At 37.0% G+C, this 20,878-nt stretch overlaps 1 protein-coding gene across 4 annotated transcripts in view; it reads left to right on the top strand.

Annotated features, from left to right (window-relative positions):
• The window catches only part of grm4 (glutamate receptor, metabotropic 4), a 259,154-nt gene that overhangs the window by 143,121 nt on the left and 95,155 nt on the right, over positions 1–20,878 (top strand). For all 4 annotated transcript variants that reach the window (XM_055212575.2, XM_055212574.2, XM_055212577.2 and 1 more), the window contains exon 3: positions 10,604–10,820. In XM_055212575.2, the coding sequence (XP_055068550.2) occupies positions 10,604–10,820 (217 nt within the window). The remainder of the gene's footprint in view (positions 1–10,603; positions 10,821–20,878) is intronic.

The raw sequence follows: 20,878 nt of genomic DNA, 5'->3' as shown, positions 1-20,878 counted from the left end.
TACAGCAGATAAAAAGAAGTAGCTGCAATACTTTGTCGCTCCAGATATGTCCACAGAACTGCCTTATTGGAGCTGCCAAATTTTCAGGTCAATGGTTTATGAAATATAGTTTGTGCAGCTAATATAGGCCATTTAATACACTGTATACCGTATAGTGCATGGTATATAGTTCGTTTTATTCAACATTAGCGATATTAATGCAGTGCATAAATAATATGCTGTGGATACAAATAACACACTGTATAAAATATATACATAGGCATCATATAACACAGATTTTGTGTCAAAATCAATACCCCTATAGATGCAGTCTTCTCGGTTGTCTTGTTGAAAATTTGATACACTCAAAATATTGAATTAAAAAAGGTTGTTCCTGGAAATGGGCGTGCGAGGAGGAGATTAAACCTGATGCATGCTCGCTGGTTTAAAGAATAAATCTTTAATCTGACTGTGGACTTTTACTATTCTGTGTCTCCATCACAAATCTGTCAGTTAAGCAAAAAACATAATAATATTATAATAATGTTAAGCTAAATGTTTTATGAATTATTGTATCACTGTAATGTGAATAAACAAATCAATTACGGATGTTTGTGAATCTCTAGACTCATGCATTTACAGTATCCAGCAAACACACAAGTGCCTGTTGCCGCCCGCATCCACCAATCTACCAATTCAAGTGTTCATCTTGACCTTTCGATATCGCATACGCGCAGATGTATCCCAGCAATTAGCTAGAGTTGCTTACACGACATCAAGGTATTCATGTCTGATTTAGTAGGGCTAAACATACATTGATTGTGCATTATCTAAAAGCAATTACAACATTTGGGATCCACTGATGAGGAAAGAAGGGTTGTGCAGTCGTGGCTGAGATCACAATGAAACGCTTGTGCCGAATTTAATACACAGTGGTGACATACGCTCTCTATATTTAGAATGACGCGCATGCTCTCTAATTATTCAGGGAAATATTCATATAAACCAGGCCTATGAAATTGCTTGAGCGGCTTAGACACCATTTGCCCCGGCTAGGATATGTTCATTGCGCACGACCGATCTGTTTTGTTTAATAATTACGCAGGGTTTTTCTGTCTCTCTGTTTCCATTGCTCAGCCATTTGCAGCCCCGCTCGACTTGACGGTAACAGATGTTACAATTTTCATCGACTATCAGTGTAAACAACAGATGATAACAGTTGAGAAGCTGTTAGATATGAAAGAAGGTTATTTGTTTCAATTTAGTTTGCCCACAAACCTCTTCTGGTTTGACGGGTGCCACCAGCACCGACTACATATTTTTGGTACACGGTAATTACAATAGGTGTAATGATTTATGCAATTCCCTAATGAAAAAACGCTAAACCAGCCTGAACTGGTTGGTTGGTTATAACTTTAGTTTTAGTGAGGTTTTTATACACTTTTTCACTAGTTAAGTTGGTCTTGGCTAATCAGGTGGCCCTGCTGTCCTATCAGCTAAAACCAGCTTAACCAGGTTGAAAGCTTGGATAAACTGGGGCCTTTTGGTTAAGACAGTGTCTTGAGAACTTGTCTGACCAACTAGCATTCTCACTTTTCAGATTGAAATGAGATCAGTGTACATTTTTATGTAACTGTTATTATCAGTTTTGAAGAAAGAAATTGATGACTAACTCGTAAGATTAGTCTAAACAGTTTATGCAACCAGCGACTGGTTGGCTGGTCTAAGCTGGTTTAAAATGGAAGTATTTAAAGGGACACTCCACATTTTTTGAAAATATGGTCATTTTCCAGCTCCCCTAGAGTTAAACATTTGATTTTCACCTTTTTGGAATTTATTCAGCCTATCTCCGGGTCTGGCGGTACTACTTTTAGCATAGCTTAGCATAAATCATTGAATCTGATTAGACCATTAGCATCACGCTAAAAATAACCTTTAGTTATCTCGGTAACTTTCAATAGCAGGGGACTATTTTCGGGCAGTGTGTAATATCATAAGGCAGATATGGCTAGGAACTATACTATCATTCTGGCGTAATAATCAAGGACTTTGCTGCCATAACATGTTATGGCAGCAAAGTCATTGATTATTACGCCAGAATGATAGTATAGTTCCTAACCATATCTGCCTAGAAAATCACAACTTTTAATTTTCTGTCGGTCTTAGTACACGATGTAACTACAGAAGAATTAAAGTTAAAAATATTGAAAATTAGCGCAATGCTAAATGGTCTAATCAGATTCAATGGATTATGCTAAGCTATGCTAAAAGTGGTATCGCCATACCGGAGATCAGCTGAATGGATTCCAAAACGGTAAAAATCAAATGTTTAACTCTAGGGGAGCTGGAAAAATAAGCATATTTTCAAAAAATTTGAGTGTCCCTTTAAGCTGGTCCTCCCAGCCTGGTAAAGCTGGAAAGTCAGCTAGTCTTAACTTGCCCAGCTAAAACAGTGGCTAAAACTAGGCTGCTAAACCAGCTAAAACCAGGCTGGGAGACCAGCTAAAATCCATCACCCAGCGTAGGTATTGTCACAGAGGGCGGAGCTGTCTTTCGCTCTACCTCATGGCAATCTATTACCCATATGAATGTTTGAATTAAAGTATTTCAACAAATAAACAATTGTATACTGTATGTCTATTTATAAGACAAAGAGTCGTGAGCGCACCAGTCAAACATAATTATGCAAACCCGCATGCATATGCGCATTGCTGAAAGCGATGCATACGGACACGCACATTAATTTCAAACAAAGCTGCTGTCTTTGATTAGGTGCCCTTCACCTAGACCGTCTGTTTAATAAATCTTATTTTAAATCACTTCTGACGTTCACATGTTAGGAGAAGCAACAGCTGTAACCTCTGTTTCTCACCTCAAGAACACCCCAGAGGTTTGGACACAAAGAGAAGAGATTCGTCACAATCCGTTTCCCGTCCCCTGTTTCAGCACAGAATATTAAATAAATCATTGTTAGAGAACTCAGCAGTGTCATTCGAACCAATCCTGTGACATTTACAAATTATTCAGGAACGCCAGGATTCAGCGGATAGGTAGCGTAAAATATGACATGTTGACAAATGTATTCTGTTCGTCTCGGTCTGTTCGTAGTAACATAAAGATTTACTTCCCTAAATGTTCGGTTTTGAATTGCTTCTGGACATTTTAAGCAGTATTGTATTTATTATGGTGATTTGCATAAATAAAACTGTATTTAAACCATTTTTTTTATATTTTACTATGTTCTTACATCAACTTAGATGAAGTAATACATACCTATCTTTGTACAGCGCTTCTTAAATGTGTTAGCATTTAGCCTAGCCCCATTCATTCATATGGCTCCAAACAAAAGTTTTATTTTGTGCAACCATACTTACTTTTGTAACTACTCATGTCTTTAAATAGGGAAAACATGGAAGTGTTTGGTGGCTTCTAAATTCATCCCTGTTTGGATCCTAAGTAATGAATGGGGCTAGGCTAAATGCTAACACATTCATGATGCGCTGTACAAAGTTTAAGTGCACGCAGTGAAAAAAGATACATATGTATAAATTTATCTAAGTTGAGGTAAGAACATATTAAAATATGGTGTTTTCCTTTAAATAACCATAAATTAAAAGTTTTCTATAATAAAATGTTTGCTTCCTTTTATATTAGCGTGACATTTGACCTGGATGTGTTTTTGACAGGTTGTCATACAAATTTGCTTTCGGTGCGAAAAAATACAGTATTCCAGACGGTTTATTTGTATCAACCAGAATGATGTCAGTCAGGATACCACGCAACATTTTCAGTCTTCATTGTTCTGTACACAGACGTCCATCTGTGGTTGTCGCATTCAATATTTGTGAGTTGGCTTTTTATCTCATGAGTAATGTGTTAAGTTATTGGCCCTGACAGAATCTGTATCCGTATATTTTAGCATATTCCCTGGGTGAAAAAAATAAACATGCTGCTGACAACATATCAAGTTGGCAGATCTTCTTGGCTTGGATGGTGAGAATCAAAGCTTGGAAATATTAGCATTTTTGTTGTAACTATTGAGAGTTGGCCTGTGCTTGGGTTGTACATTATTATGTTCATAGCCACCTGTTTCTCGCTAGACCCATTTGTGTGGTCCAAAAGTCATGCACCTGTTTGTTGATGCAGGTGTTGGTTTTTTCCCCCAATGTATTTTTTTCACTGAAGGCCAAAATTAAAAGCCAGTGAGAAAGAAAGCACATTTATGTGTGACCTTGGACCACAAAACCAGTCTTTAGTCACACAGGCATATTTGTAGAAATAGCCAACAATACATTGCATGGGTCAAAATTATATATTTTTATGCCAGAAATCATTAGGATATTAAAGGAAAACACCACAGTTTTTCAATATTTCACTATGTTCTTACATCAGCTTAGACAAATTAATACATACCTATTTTTTTCACCTCGTGCACTTAATCTTTGTACATCATGTCGTGACTGTGTTAACATTTAGCCTAGCCCCATTCATTCCAATGGCTCCAAACAGGGATGAATTTAGAAGCCACCAAACACTTCCATGTTTTCCCTATTTAAAGACTGTTACATAAGTAGTTACACAAGTGGCACAAATTAAAACGTGGCGATTTTTTAAGCAGATAAAAAATGAGAACTATATTCTAGGGGTGTCCTTTACATATTACATATTCAAATCACAATTGTTGAATCTTTCTATAGTCGACCGATAGTCGAAACATCTATGGCCAGACCAGGTAAAAATCAGTAACTTTTATTTTCTTTCACGAGCAGCACACATAAACAACTTTCTGATAAAGTGACCAAAACTGTCTTTCAAGTGATAAACGAAGACAAAACTGACGATGCATTTATATATTTTTTAAGGTAAAATGTAAGGCAACATAAACATTTGTTTAATCATCCCTCGTAACATTTTAAAACCACGATCGTCAGATCATCACACAAAGATATAACAAAAAACATTTTGATAACTAAACCTAAAAAAATAACAAATGTGATCCTGCCTTGGAAACCCCGGCTACAATTCAGCGATTTTATTTAATTTTACAATTTAGACCAAAAAAAAAAAAAACGACAAATGACATATAATTTGTGATTTTTACTGTAAATGCTAAAAACTAGGCTTTATATACAATTCATTAAATGTTAATTTATAACAAGAAAAACACTGAAATTAATGATTTTATAGACAATTCGCATTATTATTTAGCACAGAAATACCTGCTTGCTTTGACTTTGATCATCTCTATTCACTTTAGGTACAGAAACACCTGATGATTCTTATATTATTTATTTCAGGAATATATTTTCTATCATTCAATCATAAGTTTGGTGCAGATATTTTCCGTGTCATCACCGAAATTTTAAGAAACTGCTTGCCTGTTTTGTAGTTTAACTGTTGACAAGATAACCACCCTGTTTTAAATACATTTTAAAACGTATACCTGTCGAAATACATCAGTTTTTTTAATGTTTAGTTTGATGAACTCCTAAATATGAGACGCAGAGCACCTAGCCCATTTGGCTAAATTGCATGCGCCAGCATGCAACAGCGCAACATCGATACAACGAAAAGCAATCCAAAATTTACAGACTTAAATTTGATCAGAATTTATGTTTATAATAAATAAAAAAATTAATAAAATAAGGCCAGAAGTAACAAGGTGCAGAACAAATGTAAGCAAAATGCACAGAAAGTGCACAGAAACAAAACACAAGCCAAATAGATAAACATATAACCCAGAGTGATTTATAAATACAATAAAATAAAGAAATTATATTAAAAGAACGAAAGTATAGTCAGAATTGCCAGCTTTGTCTTTTAAATTAAGAAACAGAGTGGCAATGGTTAACCTCTTATGGACGTGTAGCCCTGTCACAGTGGTTGTTGTATTTACTAACGCATTTTAAAAATATCCCACTGCGCAAAGTGACGTCGGAATGACGTCTTTTTCATGTAATTTTTGGACGTCCGAATCCGGTCCATACAAGGGGTTGTTTTGTAACGCCGGCGACGTCTTTTTTTCGACGTCTTCTGCACGTCTAAATGTTGACACCCGTAGGACCTCCGTGTAAGTAAAAGAGACATGAAAAAGCGAAAAGACATGATTGTCTCTGCACTTCACCCATCCACTGCAACACCGAAACACATCAGACATTTCCTGCCGGCTGTTGGATTAGAACTCTCGATCTCTGGGTTACAAACTCAACATTATGAGAATATGTGAGAATATTTTCATGTTAAATTGTTAGTATGGTCATACTTTTAATAAAACGAACTACACATTTAATTACAGATTTTTAATTGTACATTTAGATGAATTTGTACGTAATTCAAGAAAGCAGAAAAAACAGTACTGTAAAAATAATATAGACTATTCGTATGTATTAATCATGTTGGTACAATAATGCTGATATTTGTAAATAAACACATTTTATAGGCCTAATCATGTAATATAGACATAGGCCTGTCATAGACTTTCAAATGACGTCAAATGTTGCCCGTAAATATGATGTCCACGTAGGGTCATGGTTGGACGTCCAAATAGTGGACCTAGTTTGGACGTCGAATAGATGTCCAGAATTGTTCATGGACCGACGGACCCAATATAGACATGATCTGCACGTCATAGCATTATCATAATTTGCTGTATATTAATATTGGGAGAAAGCTGTTATATGTGAAATCAGATAATGTGCACCCATATACGGCCGAAATTGAATGATCCTCATTTCATAACACATCTGCGATGATTTGACTGTGAGATTGGTAGTCGAATCAGGCTTTTCATATCGATGCATCGAATTTTCAACTATTCGGGGTCACCCCTACTATATTGTATGGCGGAAGAGCGCTTAGTTTGTAGACCTTGGTGCGCAGTAACATCATCACTCCTAACTACTCCCCTCACGCTCAAACTTCTGTCAATATTACTGCACCCAAGGTTGAAGTGCTGCAAACTAAGTGCTCTTTCATTTTTACTTTAAGATTTGTCACCAAAGTGTTTCAAACAACTATTAAGAGTAGTCAAAGCAATACTGTATATTTGCTGTTTTGTTACACTGTGTTCTGAATGCTCTCTCTCTGAATGCCCACCAGTGGTTTAAAAAGTTGAACCGATGATTCGTTCGGTATACAGTACAGACAGCAGCCATCATATACACTCACTAAATGACAGCAAGACGTGACATAACGTCATTGTGTGACCCACCAGACAGCAAGCAGCTGCCTAACAAGGATTTACTGTCACGGTCTCTATCTTGACCTGCATATTTTTTGTACGAAGAGAAAACCCACAAGCTGCCCGGAGGCAATACTAGTAAGCACATTAACTTTTATTTAGCTCAACATTTACATTTAAAATTTAGTTTTTGTCATTTCTGTAAAATATGAATTTAATATTTAATGTACATTGACATTTAGATATGGATTCAGGGCACCAACTCATTATAGAGTTTGCGGCGTGTCAGTAAATCCATTGATATCAATGCGGATGACACGTGCGTGGGAAAGCGCATTGCTCCGTCGCTCACTTCAAAGGCTTTATCATGCAAAGTGAGAATAACGCGTATTTTTAAACAAAAACAACAGCTTTCTGGAATGAACTTATAAGCTGTCATGATTGTTTTCGCCCTGTAGCGCTCTTTGAATCATTAACGCTCTATCGAATCCACCAAAGAGTTTTCAACGCTCCCTTTTGTGTTCATTAACAAATGAAATTTTGGAGAGGAGGGACTTCTTGTGCTTACAGAAATCCCATTCGCTAACAGTTTTACATCACACTCCTTGCCATAATGTGCACTACTTTCTGTCAACTCTGAAAGATTTTTATTGTGTGTAAGCCTCCGTAATGCCTGATTTATTATAGCAAGCAATAGCTGTCATTTCACTGTCTAGGTTAAATATAGACTCAGTCTGAGTAACCCACTTCTAGCCAAAATAAACTTGAATTTGGTTAACTGTTTTGCTAAAATAACTTGCGAGATGTATTATATTTCATCATTTAAGCAAAGTCAACAGTGATTACAAAGTGTTTGCTTTTATTTATTTATTTATTTTGGCTGTGGTTAGAAGTCTTATCGAATTTTTATTGACAACCCTTGTTGTAGCCTAGACGTCTGGGCTGTGTTTAGATGGCTATTAGTTGTTTTTATACAATAATTGCACAGTTATTTGCACTATAGGCAGATCTACTGTAATAATTACAGTAATCCATAAAATCAGAGTCCATCTCATTTCAACGTATCGTGTTTTTGCACGGTGACTTAACATTTGGAAGTTTGCTGTCCTAATTCATTTGGAAATGTAGCACTAAGGTCACCCAAAATAAAAAAATTGCCCCATGGTTTACTCACCCTCAAGCCATTCTCGATGTATATGATTATCTTTTTTTCAGACAAACACAATCGGAGTCATATTAGAAAATGTCCTGGTTGTTCCAAGTTTTATAATGGTAGTAAATGGTGCTTCTGCTTTGAAACCCCAAAAAGTCCACCCATTCTTCACAGAAGTGATCCACATGGCTCCAGGAAGGTTCAAAAAGCCTTCTGAGGGCTGTCCCTACTGAAAAATCCAGCATAAGGTGGTAGCTGGTTTTAGCTGGTTTAAGGTGGCAGTAAGCTGGTTCAAGCTGGTCCTCCCAGCATGAACAGCAAAGTCCAGCTAGACCAGCTTAAAAAGTGATCAAAACACAGCTAGACCAGCTTGCTACACCAGCTAAAACCAAGCTGGGAGACCAGCTAAAACCAGCTCACCAGCTTGTGCTGGTCTTAGTTGAATTTTTCAGTAGGAGTGGCGTAGGGACAATTGTTTTGTATGCTACGTAGAGTTGGGTCCGAGTCCACTTTTGTCGAGTACGAGTCAAGACCAAGTCCTTAAACATCCACTCCGAGTCCAAAAGGGTCAGAGTTGGACTCAAGTCCGAGTTCTTAAAGGCCGACTCCAAGTCGAGTCCGCCCGAGTCCAGAAAGTAATTAAATTGAAAAAAGATACAAAATTTGTATTGTAAATGGTTACTTTCTATTAATACCTTAACCTTTCAACCCATTAAACCAATGGCAATATAAAAATGTAATAAAAATACCTCTATGCATCTTGTCATTGCCATTGAACATTTTTATTTTATGCCAACTAGTTTCCTATCAAAAAGTATTTCAAAGAAAAAAAAAGGGATATAGAGGTATCTTCTTTTTACCAGATGTCTTGCAAATAAATTCTCTATGATTTTCGTAAGCAAAACAAATTATTGCTGACTTTGAGGACATCGTGCTAGCCACGCATTGATGTGTGTGTTTGTCTGCACGTCAGAGACAGTGATGCAAGACAGTGAGACATTAATTAATTTCTCATTTCAAGTTTATGCTGGTTTTATTGTTACACATGACGCGGACTCGACTGTACTCGGGATATTTTCTGAGTCCAAAATGTCCAAGTCTGTGTCAAGTCCGAGTACAAATTCACCCGAATGCGTGACAAATCCGAGTTCATTCAAAATTGGACTCGAGTCCGGACTCGAGTCCAAGTTCGAGTACCCCAACTCTAATGCTACGTCCTACGTCATACAGCGGAAATTCACTTTTCTTGTGAATGGGCGTGCATAGGTCATTACCGGACGTTAGTTATTTTAAACTATTTATTGATTAGTTTGTAAAGTTTTAAATATTGATATTTTTCTTATAAATCACATTGATTGCCATCGAAAAGCCTTTATTAATCCCCAGAGCACTGTGGATTGCTCCTGTGAGGGATGGATGGACTTTTGGGTTTCAAATCAAAAGCACCATTTACCATCATTATAAAACTTTTTTTAACATTTTGTAATATAACTCAGATTGTGTTTGTCTGATACAAGATGATAATATACATAGAGGATGAATTGAGGGTGAGTAATTTTCATCTTCATTTAATTTTCATTTTTCAAATATCATGGTGCTGTAATTCTATTTAAGCTATAGGATTAAATACTCCTAATAAATATTAATAGCCAACATTAAGAAGGACAACGATCGTCGTCTTTTGTCTGCTTAGAATAAAAGTCTCATATTCACCCAATTGTTTTGCCTGATATTCGTTGGCCTCTCTGCAGATTAATTTATAATCCATTTTAATGGAGCACTACTGTTGGTATTTTGTCAGCGCCTAAAAGCCACAGTGCGCTCACAAAAGCCAAGTTAATAAACTTGTATAAATTACATTTCTGTTGGTGCAAGTCATCCATTATGTTATGCGAGACATTAGCTTAATGTATTCGGCCGATCCATTGTATGCGATTGCTCAACTTTCACAGCACGCCTGATTTGTGTGTCTGTTGTTCGGTGTAGACAGTATATGAATTCTCAAATGATTCAGTCGGAGACCCTTAAGAGACTCCTTAAGAGTCTCGTTGGGGTTCCTGTAGTTACTGTGACACGGTTGTTTTTTGTTGACTTCCTCACACAAACACCATATTTCCAAACGGACACTGTGTAGTCCTGAGTGCACCACCTGTGGCTGTGTAAAAGAGGGCTTGGTAGGGGATTCACAGTAGTGTGCAATGTTGGAGTATGCTACTGTAGCTCTGAAACAGCGGGAGGTTTGGGAATTTTGTGCTTCGGTGCCTAACCAGGATTTATGTTTCTTCCTACAGATCCCGCAGGTGAGCTATGCATCTACGGCTCCCGAGCTGAGCGACAATACCCGCTATGACTTCTTCTCTCGCGTGGTACCTCCGGACACCTACCAGGCGCAGGCTATGGTGGATATTGTTAGGGCCATGCGCTGGAATTTCGTCTCCACGGTGGCGTCGGAGGGCAATTACGGAGAGAGTGGCGTGGATGCCTTTATTCAAAAATCCCGGGAAGACGGTAAGAGAGTGTTTTTGGAATTTAAACTTTTATTTTCAGCATTTTATTTTGAATGCAGTCTATTTGTTGACACAAAGTTGAAGTCTCTTTAAAAGCTTGAATGTGGCATTTTGATTATGCAGAATTTTATTAAAGCCTTAAGCTTATCCAAAACATTTTGTGGTGCCATGCAAACATTGTTATTGCAAATCTAAAAATCTTTTTCATATTCTCTAAACGTATACAGTTAATTCAGCTCAACGTATAAAACAGTATAACTTATGAGATTAATTTAGCTGTAGGTCTGGTATCTAGTTTTGACATGCTTGCTTTATAAACTTTATAAACTTGCTGAATTGCATACTTAATCATTTTATTTTAAACTTTAACTTTGCTTTTTACGTGCCTTGCAATAGCATTACCGTGTAGAAGTGCTAGCTGTTTTGTGGTTATATTAAAAGCTTTCATAAAACAATAACCTTATTCCCTCCTGCATTTCTTCCTGTCAAAAAACTTAAAGTGCCCTTCAAAGGTAAATAAGTCCTGTGATTATGCGAGAAAGGCAGAGCGTTGTGCTAGATTTTCTTATATATGTATTAATGTCCATATATTACTGTCACCAATGCTTAAGGTTAAGTTTAGTAGACAAGTTGGAACCAACTCGTTGCCCCTGGGCAGCGAGACCCAGTTTTTGTGACTGAAAAAAATTGTACAGTACTTATTCCAGCAAAGTATATTGTAGTTACAATCATCCTGTTGTTATGGTACATAATACATTATTATACAGTTCTCAGCCATCATATATGATACTCTGAATCTTATACAGTATTTAAAAGTTTTCGTAGCTCTCATGCCATGATGCATGCAAACATATGGAAGCTAAATTTGTCCAAGTCAAGTTGCATGAATCATCTTTGCAAGAACACTCAAAACTGCCCTGAGGAAGTTCTGGGGGAAATGTAGTCCCATTCCTTTTCTTTTTGTCTCCGGAGGACTAGGGCACCACTCATGTGTTCATACTTTCTCCCGTTTCTCTTAACATCTGCTCCTTCGCCATATTCTACCCTTACACCTAAATGGAGAATATAATCTTTCAAATCTATCAGACGAAACCAAGCTGTGAGGTCAGTGAGGACTTCATCTTTGCTTGTTTGGACAATAAGTGCTGAAAGAATACAGAGACGTAGCAAAAGACCATATCTCTTAAGAAACACTGATTTTTTTTTTCAAAAAGTGAGGCGAACTAACCTGGACATTTTTAAAATTGGGAAACATTACAATGGTTGTTGTGTTTTTGGTTAGTCATACTGGCTTTAAAGGGACTGTAAGTCTTTATTCATAAATATGTCCTTGTTGGTGTCAAATGACCTCTGCCAGTGATCTGACTTTTCTTTGTAAGCTTAGAATTTCTTCTCTTTACTTACATTGAACGGGTAAGTCCAAGGAGGCATCCATATCGTTCCGCCGTATTGATAAACTATAATAGCAGAGAGGGACAAAAAGCACTAACCTACCAACGCGTTTCCACAATATGTTTTCATTCAGAACACTTCAACTAGCTGCAACAGACAAGGAGATCAGCGATTACATAACAGCTATCGTAGTTGCAACACGCATTTGGAAAGGGGAGGCGCTAGAGAGCACTGTTCGTTTGAATGCAAAATACAATTTCACCACTAGATGGGGGTAAATCCTACTTATTGCCCCTTTAAGTATGTTAATATATGTGACCCAGTTTGTGAAAACCCAAATAAAGTCAGTTTCTGAAAGTTTTTTAGTACGTATGTTAAATTTATATGTAACAATCTTGCTTTATTTTTTATGGCCAATTTCAGTGCAGGAAGTACAGTGGAAGTCCTTATATGGGCACTTTAAATGGAATAGTGCATGCCCACATCCACCAAGTGTGACACGAAATCAGCGTCACCAAAGAAGTGTGTTGTTCTTTGTGAGTAAAATTTAAGCTTGTTCAGCTTCCCAAAAAACCAAGCATTATGGGAATAATTGATGTAGTTTGTTTATCCAGGGTAGATGCGGAGTTGTGCGTGGGTTTAATGCTAGATTTCGTTAAAATGGGGCGGTCTCAACTATGGATGGGCACGAGTACTCAATTGCTTGAGTACTCGAACGTGGCATCGATGATCGAACACGAAAACGATGATCATGTGGGTTTATTTATTTATTTTTTGAGGTTATGGCAACATTTGGATGTCTGGTTAGCATTAAGCGCGTGTGGTAGTAAAAAATGGATGCGTGTTTGACGTTGTGTTGAGCTACGCATGACATCAGTAATGTTAACATGCATGATTCAAAAACAAACAGATAAAGTCCGCGAACCTGCGCCGCGGCAACCATGAAAGAATCGGCACAGCTGATCTGTCTTTAAAGCAAAAAAAAATTTCAGTCGTTCATCCACTCGAAACAGGGTGAACGGCACTTTCACATTCGCTTTGCAGCCCTCTATCGGCAAAAACAGCTCTAAATAAGTTTCCAACCGTCGGGTCGCAGTCCCGTAGTTTGAGTGAAAACTACAAAAACTTGCTTTACGGCAGACCTACAATCCAATCAGAGCCAGCTTTGCTGCAGTAGGCTAAATTATTTACAACAGTGGTAATGGACAATTCTGCTTCCAACCTGTAGGGGGAGCAAAGAGCAAAAACTCTTTAGTGTTGCTTTAATAAATCTGATAAAACTAAAGACTCTTTGGATATATGAAGGATGTTATGCTACTCTATAGTAGGTACCCAAGATAAACACGAGGTAAGCAGAGAAAGCATTTGTTTTATGAGCTTTAACTGTTGCATTATTATTCCACTATAATATATAACACTATTGCATTGTACGTATTGAACGAAACATCTTCATTTTGAATACTGCTGTGTGCAGCTCAAGAGAGGATTGGGCAAATTTTGATTCGGATGTATCAAATTAAATTCACCAACAGGAAAGACAATCAATTTAGAAGAGAGGAAACATTTGAAAACCATGAAATGAAAAATGGACTTGCACTTCTAGAAAGTCGAATTAGTAAGAAATTGCTCTGTTTGGAATGTAATTGTGAAAGCCGCATTCGTCAAAAGAGCTCAGAAAAATAGTCAAAAGTTCATTTTCCAAAGGTCATATTTACTTTTGCTGCTAGAAAAGTCCAATATAATTCATATTGTTGCTTTCAAAAACTGCATATTGTTTAGAGCTGATGCATGCAGATATTTTCTACCGTCCTAGTTTATCAAGCAGACACAAGTATAAGTAAGCCATTCATTAGATGATTGCCCCAAAGAGTAAACACAGTGATTCCAAAAATGGCTCTTTTGGTTTGAAATATTGCAACATTGGCTCAACCAGTTTATTGTTTGACTAAAGCAGTGTTTCTCAACAAGGGCAGTACTGCATTGGGAGGGCAGTGGGGGCACTGGAAGTAAGATTTTTTAAAAGGGGGTGTGTTCGGGTGTTCTTAGGGAGCGTTTTCAAGTTTACAACAGAAATCGAGGCAGGACTATATTAAACTTTGAACAATACTGTCTGCAACCATGTGTATATAGCAACCGCAGGGGACCGGAGAACACGTCCCAGTCTGCTTTTTCCACACAATGCCAAAATTCTCATCTATATTCTCTGATTTGTTACTTAGATTTGAGTGAAATAACATTCAGCTAGAAGTTTTTGCCTTGATTTTTGTTGTAAATTTCGCTAATGCCCACCAAGAACACCTGAATGCCCCCCCTTTCAAAAATCTTGCTTCCAGTGCCCCCAATGCCTGCTGAATGGGTGTTTGACTTTCTGCGGCGCTGCATGAAATGACAGGTGGATGATGTCAGTATACCGCGAAAGCGTCTCGAGAAATTATACGAAGAAGTCTCATTTCGAATCGCTATCGCGGTACTTTGACGTCTACCCCCTGTCAGATCTTGTGGCGAACATCCCTATTTATTTCTTGTGGAAACACGACACGTCTGCTGGGTCATAATCTGTCTCAATTTGCTTATTCATTGCCTTTTTATAATCTGTATGTTTTGATTTCGATCTTAGACCCTATCAGTGTTAGTTATTATGGCGCGAGATGGAAGCGTTTTTTTTCCTTTTCCCCCGTAATTATATCAATTTGTAATATAAATGCTGCGTCCTGTATCAAATCAATACACGATGCGATTTGTCCTGTGCATTTTACATGCACGTCATTAAAAAAAAAAACCTTGCCAAAAGACACAGGGTGCCTCTCTAAATAGTCTATGTTACGTGAATTCGGTCGCTTTATTATACAAGTATCGCAGGGTTTTCCGAGCAGTATTTAGGTTCCTGGAACAGTGCTATTAACTGTAACTTTACAAAACTTTTATCTTTAGTAAATTTAATCACACAAAGCGTAATAAAACACAACATAAAATATTAAAAATTTATATTTATAATAAAATAGCACCCAAAAAAGCCCCTAATCCTTTCATAGACTCTAATTACTCAGACCTGATTATTTATTTAATACAACAGCCAATGGCAAGTCTCCAGCAACATACCTGTACCTTACAGTTTTATACCCAGTATATTTTGTTTTATAAGTAGTTCTGTTTATTAAAATTAGAATATGGAGTTTGTTTGTAGTATTTTGGTCTATAAGTACAATGGAGCTTTTTCCTTTGAAACTGTGATAATAATATCAAAATAAGTCAAATCAAATCTGCCATTTGGCTTTTAAAGGGACACTCCACTTTTTTGAAAATATGCAAATTATCCATCTCCCCTAGAGTTAAGGATTTTATTTTTACCTTTTTGAAAACCACTCAGCTGATCTCCGGGTCTGGCGGTACCACTTTTAGCATAGCTTAGCATAATCCATTGAATCTGATTAGACCATTAGCATCGCGCTCAAAAATAACCAAAGAGTTTTGATATTTTTCTATCTAAGACTTGACTCTTCTGTAGTTACATTGTGTACTTAGACCGACGGAAAATTAAAAGTTGCGATTTTCAGGCAGATGTGTCTAGGAACTATACTCTCACCCTGGCTTAATAATCAAGGACTTTGCTGCTGTAACATGGCTGGAGGAGGCGCAATGATATTACGCAGTGCCCGAAAATAGTCCCCATAGTAACATTCAATGGCAACTTTTAATTTAGTGTCGGTCTTAGTACACAATGTAAACTACAGAAGAGTTAAGTTTTAAATAGGAAAAATATCAAAACTCTATTTTTTTAGCGCAATGCTAATGGTCTAATCAGATTCAATGGATTGTGCTAAGCTATGCTAAAAATGGTACCGCCAGACCAGGAGATTGGCTGAATAGATTCCAAAACGGTAAAAATTAAATGTTTTATTCTAGGGGAGCTGGAAAATTAATATATTTTCAAAAAAGTAGACATTTTAAGTGACATGCTTTATAATTATGAAATAAATGAAGTAATTATTATTATTATTTTTATTATTATTAAGTCTGATTAAATTGGTAATCAGCATATAATCAGTAAAGATATTTAGCAAATTTTTGGTGGGGGGTGATAAGGGACCTGGATATTAAATAGGGGAGCTTAGCAGTTTTACCTCTCTACCTCTGCTACCTGGTATACTACACAGTTATGCAGGTAAATAATCTGTCTTTATTACTCCATTACAATCTTTTTACTGGGAATTGAACCCACAACCATTACAGTGTGTTGCCAGTGCAATGCTGTACCATCTACAGGAGCTAAAGGAAAAGCGTATTAAACTGTGTAACTGAACCACACGTTGCTCGCACGCTTGATTAAACTATAAATGGACAATGAATCAGAGCTGTTGCATGGCATTTATTTCATATCGCAGGCTCTAGTACACTCATCCTCATATAGAAGATACAAGTTGGAGCCTGGCCCATCTCATTTCAATCTCATACTGCGCTCTCTCTCCCCTGCTTTACTGTGCCTATAAAATATCTGTCTATAGACAAAAATTACACTACAATCCAGCTAGAGATGTAATAAGTAGTAATGCTATAAAACACAAAAATGCCTTTCTGTGGTATAATTGTTAATGTGTACTGTAGTAAACAAGTGTTGTGGGACTGACAGACGACTGCTTTGGAACGCATGCAGGCTTTGAGCTCTCGCCTCGCGTTAATGCGGCTGTTTGAGTGAATACTTGTCAACGGCACTTATTGGTCAAAGTGTCTGTCTTGGCAAGATATTAATGTAAACAGTCGGTTATGTCTTGAGTGAGGGCAAACAGACGGGACAATAAAATCAAATGTGTTTCAAAATATTTGTGCATTAGGCCTTGCTGTGTAAACACACGACTGCCACTGTCTGTTATGTGGTTAATATTAATCACACAACTTTAGCTAGAAAAGATAATCATTCACCCCTTCTTGCTGTATAAAATTTTAGTTTGATATTACCAGTTTTATGTATTATATATTATAGTCATTCAGTGAAAACTGTGCCAATGACTCCAGTAAAATTACATTTCATATTATTTTAAAGGGGACATTTCAAGACTTTTTTAAGATGTCAAATAAATCTTTGGTGTCTCCAGAATACGTATGTGAAGTTCTAACTCAAAATACCATATAGATAATATTTTTATAGCATGTTAAAATTGCCACTTTGTAGGTGTGAGGTAAAATGTGCTATTTTTGGGTGTGTCATTTTAAATGCAAATGAGCTGATCTCTGCACTAAATGGCAGTGCCGTGGTTGGATAGTGCAGATTAAAGGGGACAGAGAATGAAAAACCATTTTTACCTTGTCTTTGTTGAATAATGGTAGTCTACCCACATTCACAAACATACAAAAAGTGCTAAACATGCTAAACATCTCAGTTTTATAGAAATTCCTCTTTTAGAAATGTCAGCCAGAAAACAGCTCAATCTGAAAAACTGATGCTTATGACATCACAGGCATCTAACTGCCCTTCCACTTTAAAATAATTGGCTACATTTTTTGAGTGGCAGCAAAGTCAGCCAATCAGTAATGAGATTGCAAGTTAAGCCAGTAGGGGGTGCCAAATAGGTGCAAAACCACTTGTTTAAAATCCCCAACCCTAATAGAGCTATCTGAGAGAGGTTTTAAGGAAGCTTCTAAGGCATTACAGACCCAAACAAAAAAAATTTTGTCTACATGTCACATCACAGAACATTGATAAATACTCTGTTCAATCATTCTATGTCACCTTTAAAGGATTAGTCCATTTTCTTAAAAAAAATCCAGATATTTTACTCACCACAATGTCATCCAAAATGTTGATGTCTTTCTTTGTGCAGTCGAGAAGAAATTATGTTTTTTGAGGAAAACATTCCAGGATGTTTCTAATTTTAATGGACTTTAATGGACCCCAACACTTAACATTTTTAATGCAGTTTGACGAGCCCTCACGTAATTGCGTAATGATGTCGAAAGGTCACACATTACATATTTGAAACGCACATTTGTGGACCATTTTAAACAATAAACTGACACAAAGACATTAATTAGTATCATTTCACAAACAACAACGTTGGAACGGTTCCTATTTCCTCACACTTGTAAACACTGGGGCGTAGTTTCGCATACGTCATCCGTGACCTCTTGATGGCGCGTCACATGACCGGAGATATACGAGAAGTTGTGCATATTTTTTATTTTTCCTGTCAAAATGACAATTGTTTCGCTAGATAAGACCCTTATGCCTCGTTTCGGATCGTTTAGAGTCCTTTGAAACTCAGTTGAAACTACATTAAAACTGTTAAGTGTTGGGGTCCATTGAAGTCCATTAAAATGAGAAAAATCCTGGAATGTTTTCCTGAAAAAAATGTAATTTCTTCTCGACTGAACAAAGAAAGACAGCAACATTTTGGATGACATGGTGGTGAGTAAATAATCTGGATTTTTTAAAGAAAATGGACTAATCATTTAAGGGGCGGTATTATCCTCTTTTGACATCACAGGGGGAGCCAAATTTCAATAACCTATTTTTCCACATGCTTGCAAAGAATGGTTTACTAAAACTTTACTGGGTTGATCTTTTAACATTTTCTAGGTTGATAAAAGTTCTGGGGACTCAATTATAGCACTTAAAAAATTCAGATTGTCATAAAATGTCCCTTTTAAGTCACAATGAAATTGAAATGATTACAAACGACTTATCTGTGAGTTGTATTATTTAAACAAAATTAATGTGCCCTCATAATATTTAATCAAAAACGCAAATTTCTTGAAGCGATCTCTCTTTACTTCCGGTCACGGGGTATTGGTGGTCGGGGCCTGGAAAAAGATTGCAGCGATTATCAAACAGCAACATGACCCAACTTTAAACGATCCAATCAATTTTCGAAGGAAAAATTCAAGTCCAGCCCTACTTTTTTCATTTCAGAAGCCATTTCACTCGTATATACAACACCATGAAAATAAGAGAATCGCTACTGCCGTTTCATTGTGACAATTTCTGAATGCTTACGTGAATTCATACTAGTGGCAGTAAAATAAATTAATAAACACTTCAAACTCCATGCCATTGTTATATTAACAATTAATATTAATTTACATTTAACCCGTGCTCAATACCAAAATCTTTTTTTTACTTTGGTAGTTGACATTGAGATTCATGCATTTTGACTGGTATCCATACAGCTACTACAATTTCAGCATTGTGACAACCCTGAGTATAACATTTACTCTGGGAAGTAGTTTTATGCTGTAAAAAAGAATAATTCAACAGAGGATACCTACAAAATTTATTCTAAGGACAGAATGAAGGATGACAGCTACATGCATTTATTCATACTTTATATTTTTATTCCTATACATATAAAATGTTCGCTTATATAACAGCGGTTGTCCAGATCTCTCACAGCTGTACTTGGAGGATGTTAGACGGCTGGTGCGAGACATGGGAGCCGTGATATGAATAATCATGGGTCTGGCTGCAGACCCATGTTGTGTCCTTATGGAGTGTTTGCACATCTGTCAGGAATGTAGAGAATGAGCGAGGGCCAAAACAAAGGAATCAGAGAATGAGACAGAAGAGAAGAAAAGCAGAAACAAACAAAAAATAATTAATAGCTGGAGTCTGGGCCGTGGCGGTCGATATGACGTCTCCCGTAGAGCTTTACTCACATACATCTCCATTCTGGCTTTGGACCTTAGAAATAGATGAGGGGGATGTCTAACTTAATAGTCTTGTTTTTTAAAGCATTTTTAATCATATTAGTTGCTATTGTTCCAACGATTGATGCATTCTGTAAGTGTTCTTGAGTGATATCCAAGTCTAAGATCACTACTGAAATGATTTCCTGCATTTTTGTTACTGAATATCGAATTTTACTTTACAAATTACATCAAGAGCATAACATTTAAAAAAAGTAAAGCTGCAATCTGTAACGTGTGCCTCTCTATCGCCATCTCTGTTTGAAAGGTAAAATTGCAGGTTACTGTTCATTTTAACACACTGTTTTGTGTTATACTATTTACCAAATTATGTGTTTTTTTAACACATTATGTGTCATTTCGTGTTGATTTTGAGTTCAAATAAATAGGGACAACACAAGATGTGCAACATGCGTCTTGTCAAAATAAGTGCCTGCTGCAGATGCGTCTAAAGGGTTTATGATAAATGAGATGCTTGCGTTTGCCAGATACTCGCTTAATCTCATGCGTAATCAGAGTTTAGTGTTAAGTTAGTGTCTTGCAAGTATTTTGTGTGCAGCAGGCACTTTGACAAGACCCATATGGTTCACAAGACACTCCAAACACATATTTTGAATTTGAATCCCTCGGAAGAGAAGTCACCGGACGCCACTGGTCACCAAAGAAGTGCATTGTTGCTTGTGAGGGAAATTAAGGGCCAATCCCATTTCTCTGTCTTACCCCTTCCCCTTCCCCTACCACTTCGTCTTACCCCTAGCCCTTGTCCCTCAAAACCAAGTGTTAAGCGCTAGGGGTGAAAACATACCCCTATGAAATGAGACACCGCTTGGTTACGGTTACGTCATCATACATCGTCGTTTGCTGGCTGCCAGTTAAAACTGTAGACAAGCATGCAGTCCATTCATGGCTAGTTAGAGAAATACGGGAATGTTGTGCAAATCAGCAACGTAACGTTAGCGTAGCAAACTAGCGAAATTTTAAAACATTTAA

Source organism: Misgurnus anguillicaudatus, chromosome 8 (assembly GCF_027580225.2).
Source record: "Misgurnus anguillicaudatus chromosome 8, ASM2758022v2, whole genome shotgun sequence".
Lineage (NCBI taxonomy): Eukaryota > Metazoa > Chordata > Actinopteri > Cypriniformes > Cobitidae > Misgurnus > Misgurnus anguillicaudatus.
This window is presented reverse-complemented; position numbering and strand designations above follow the sequence as displayed.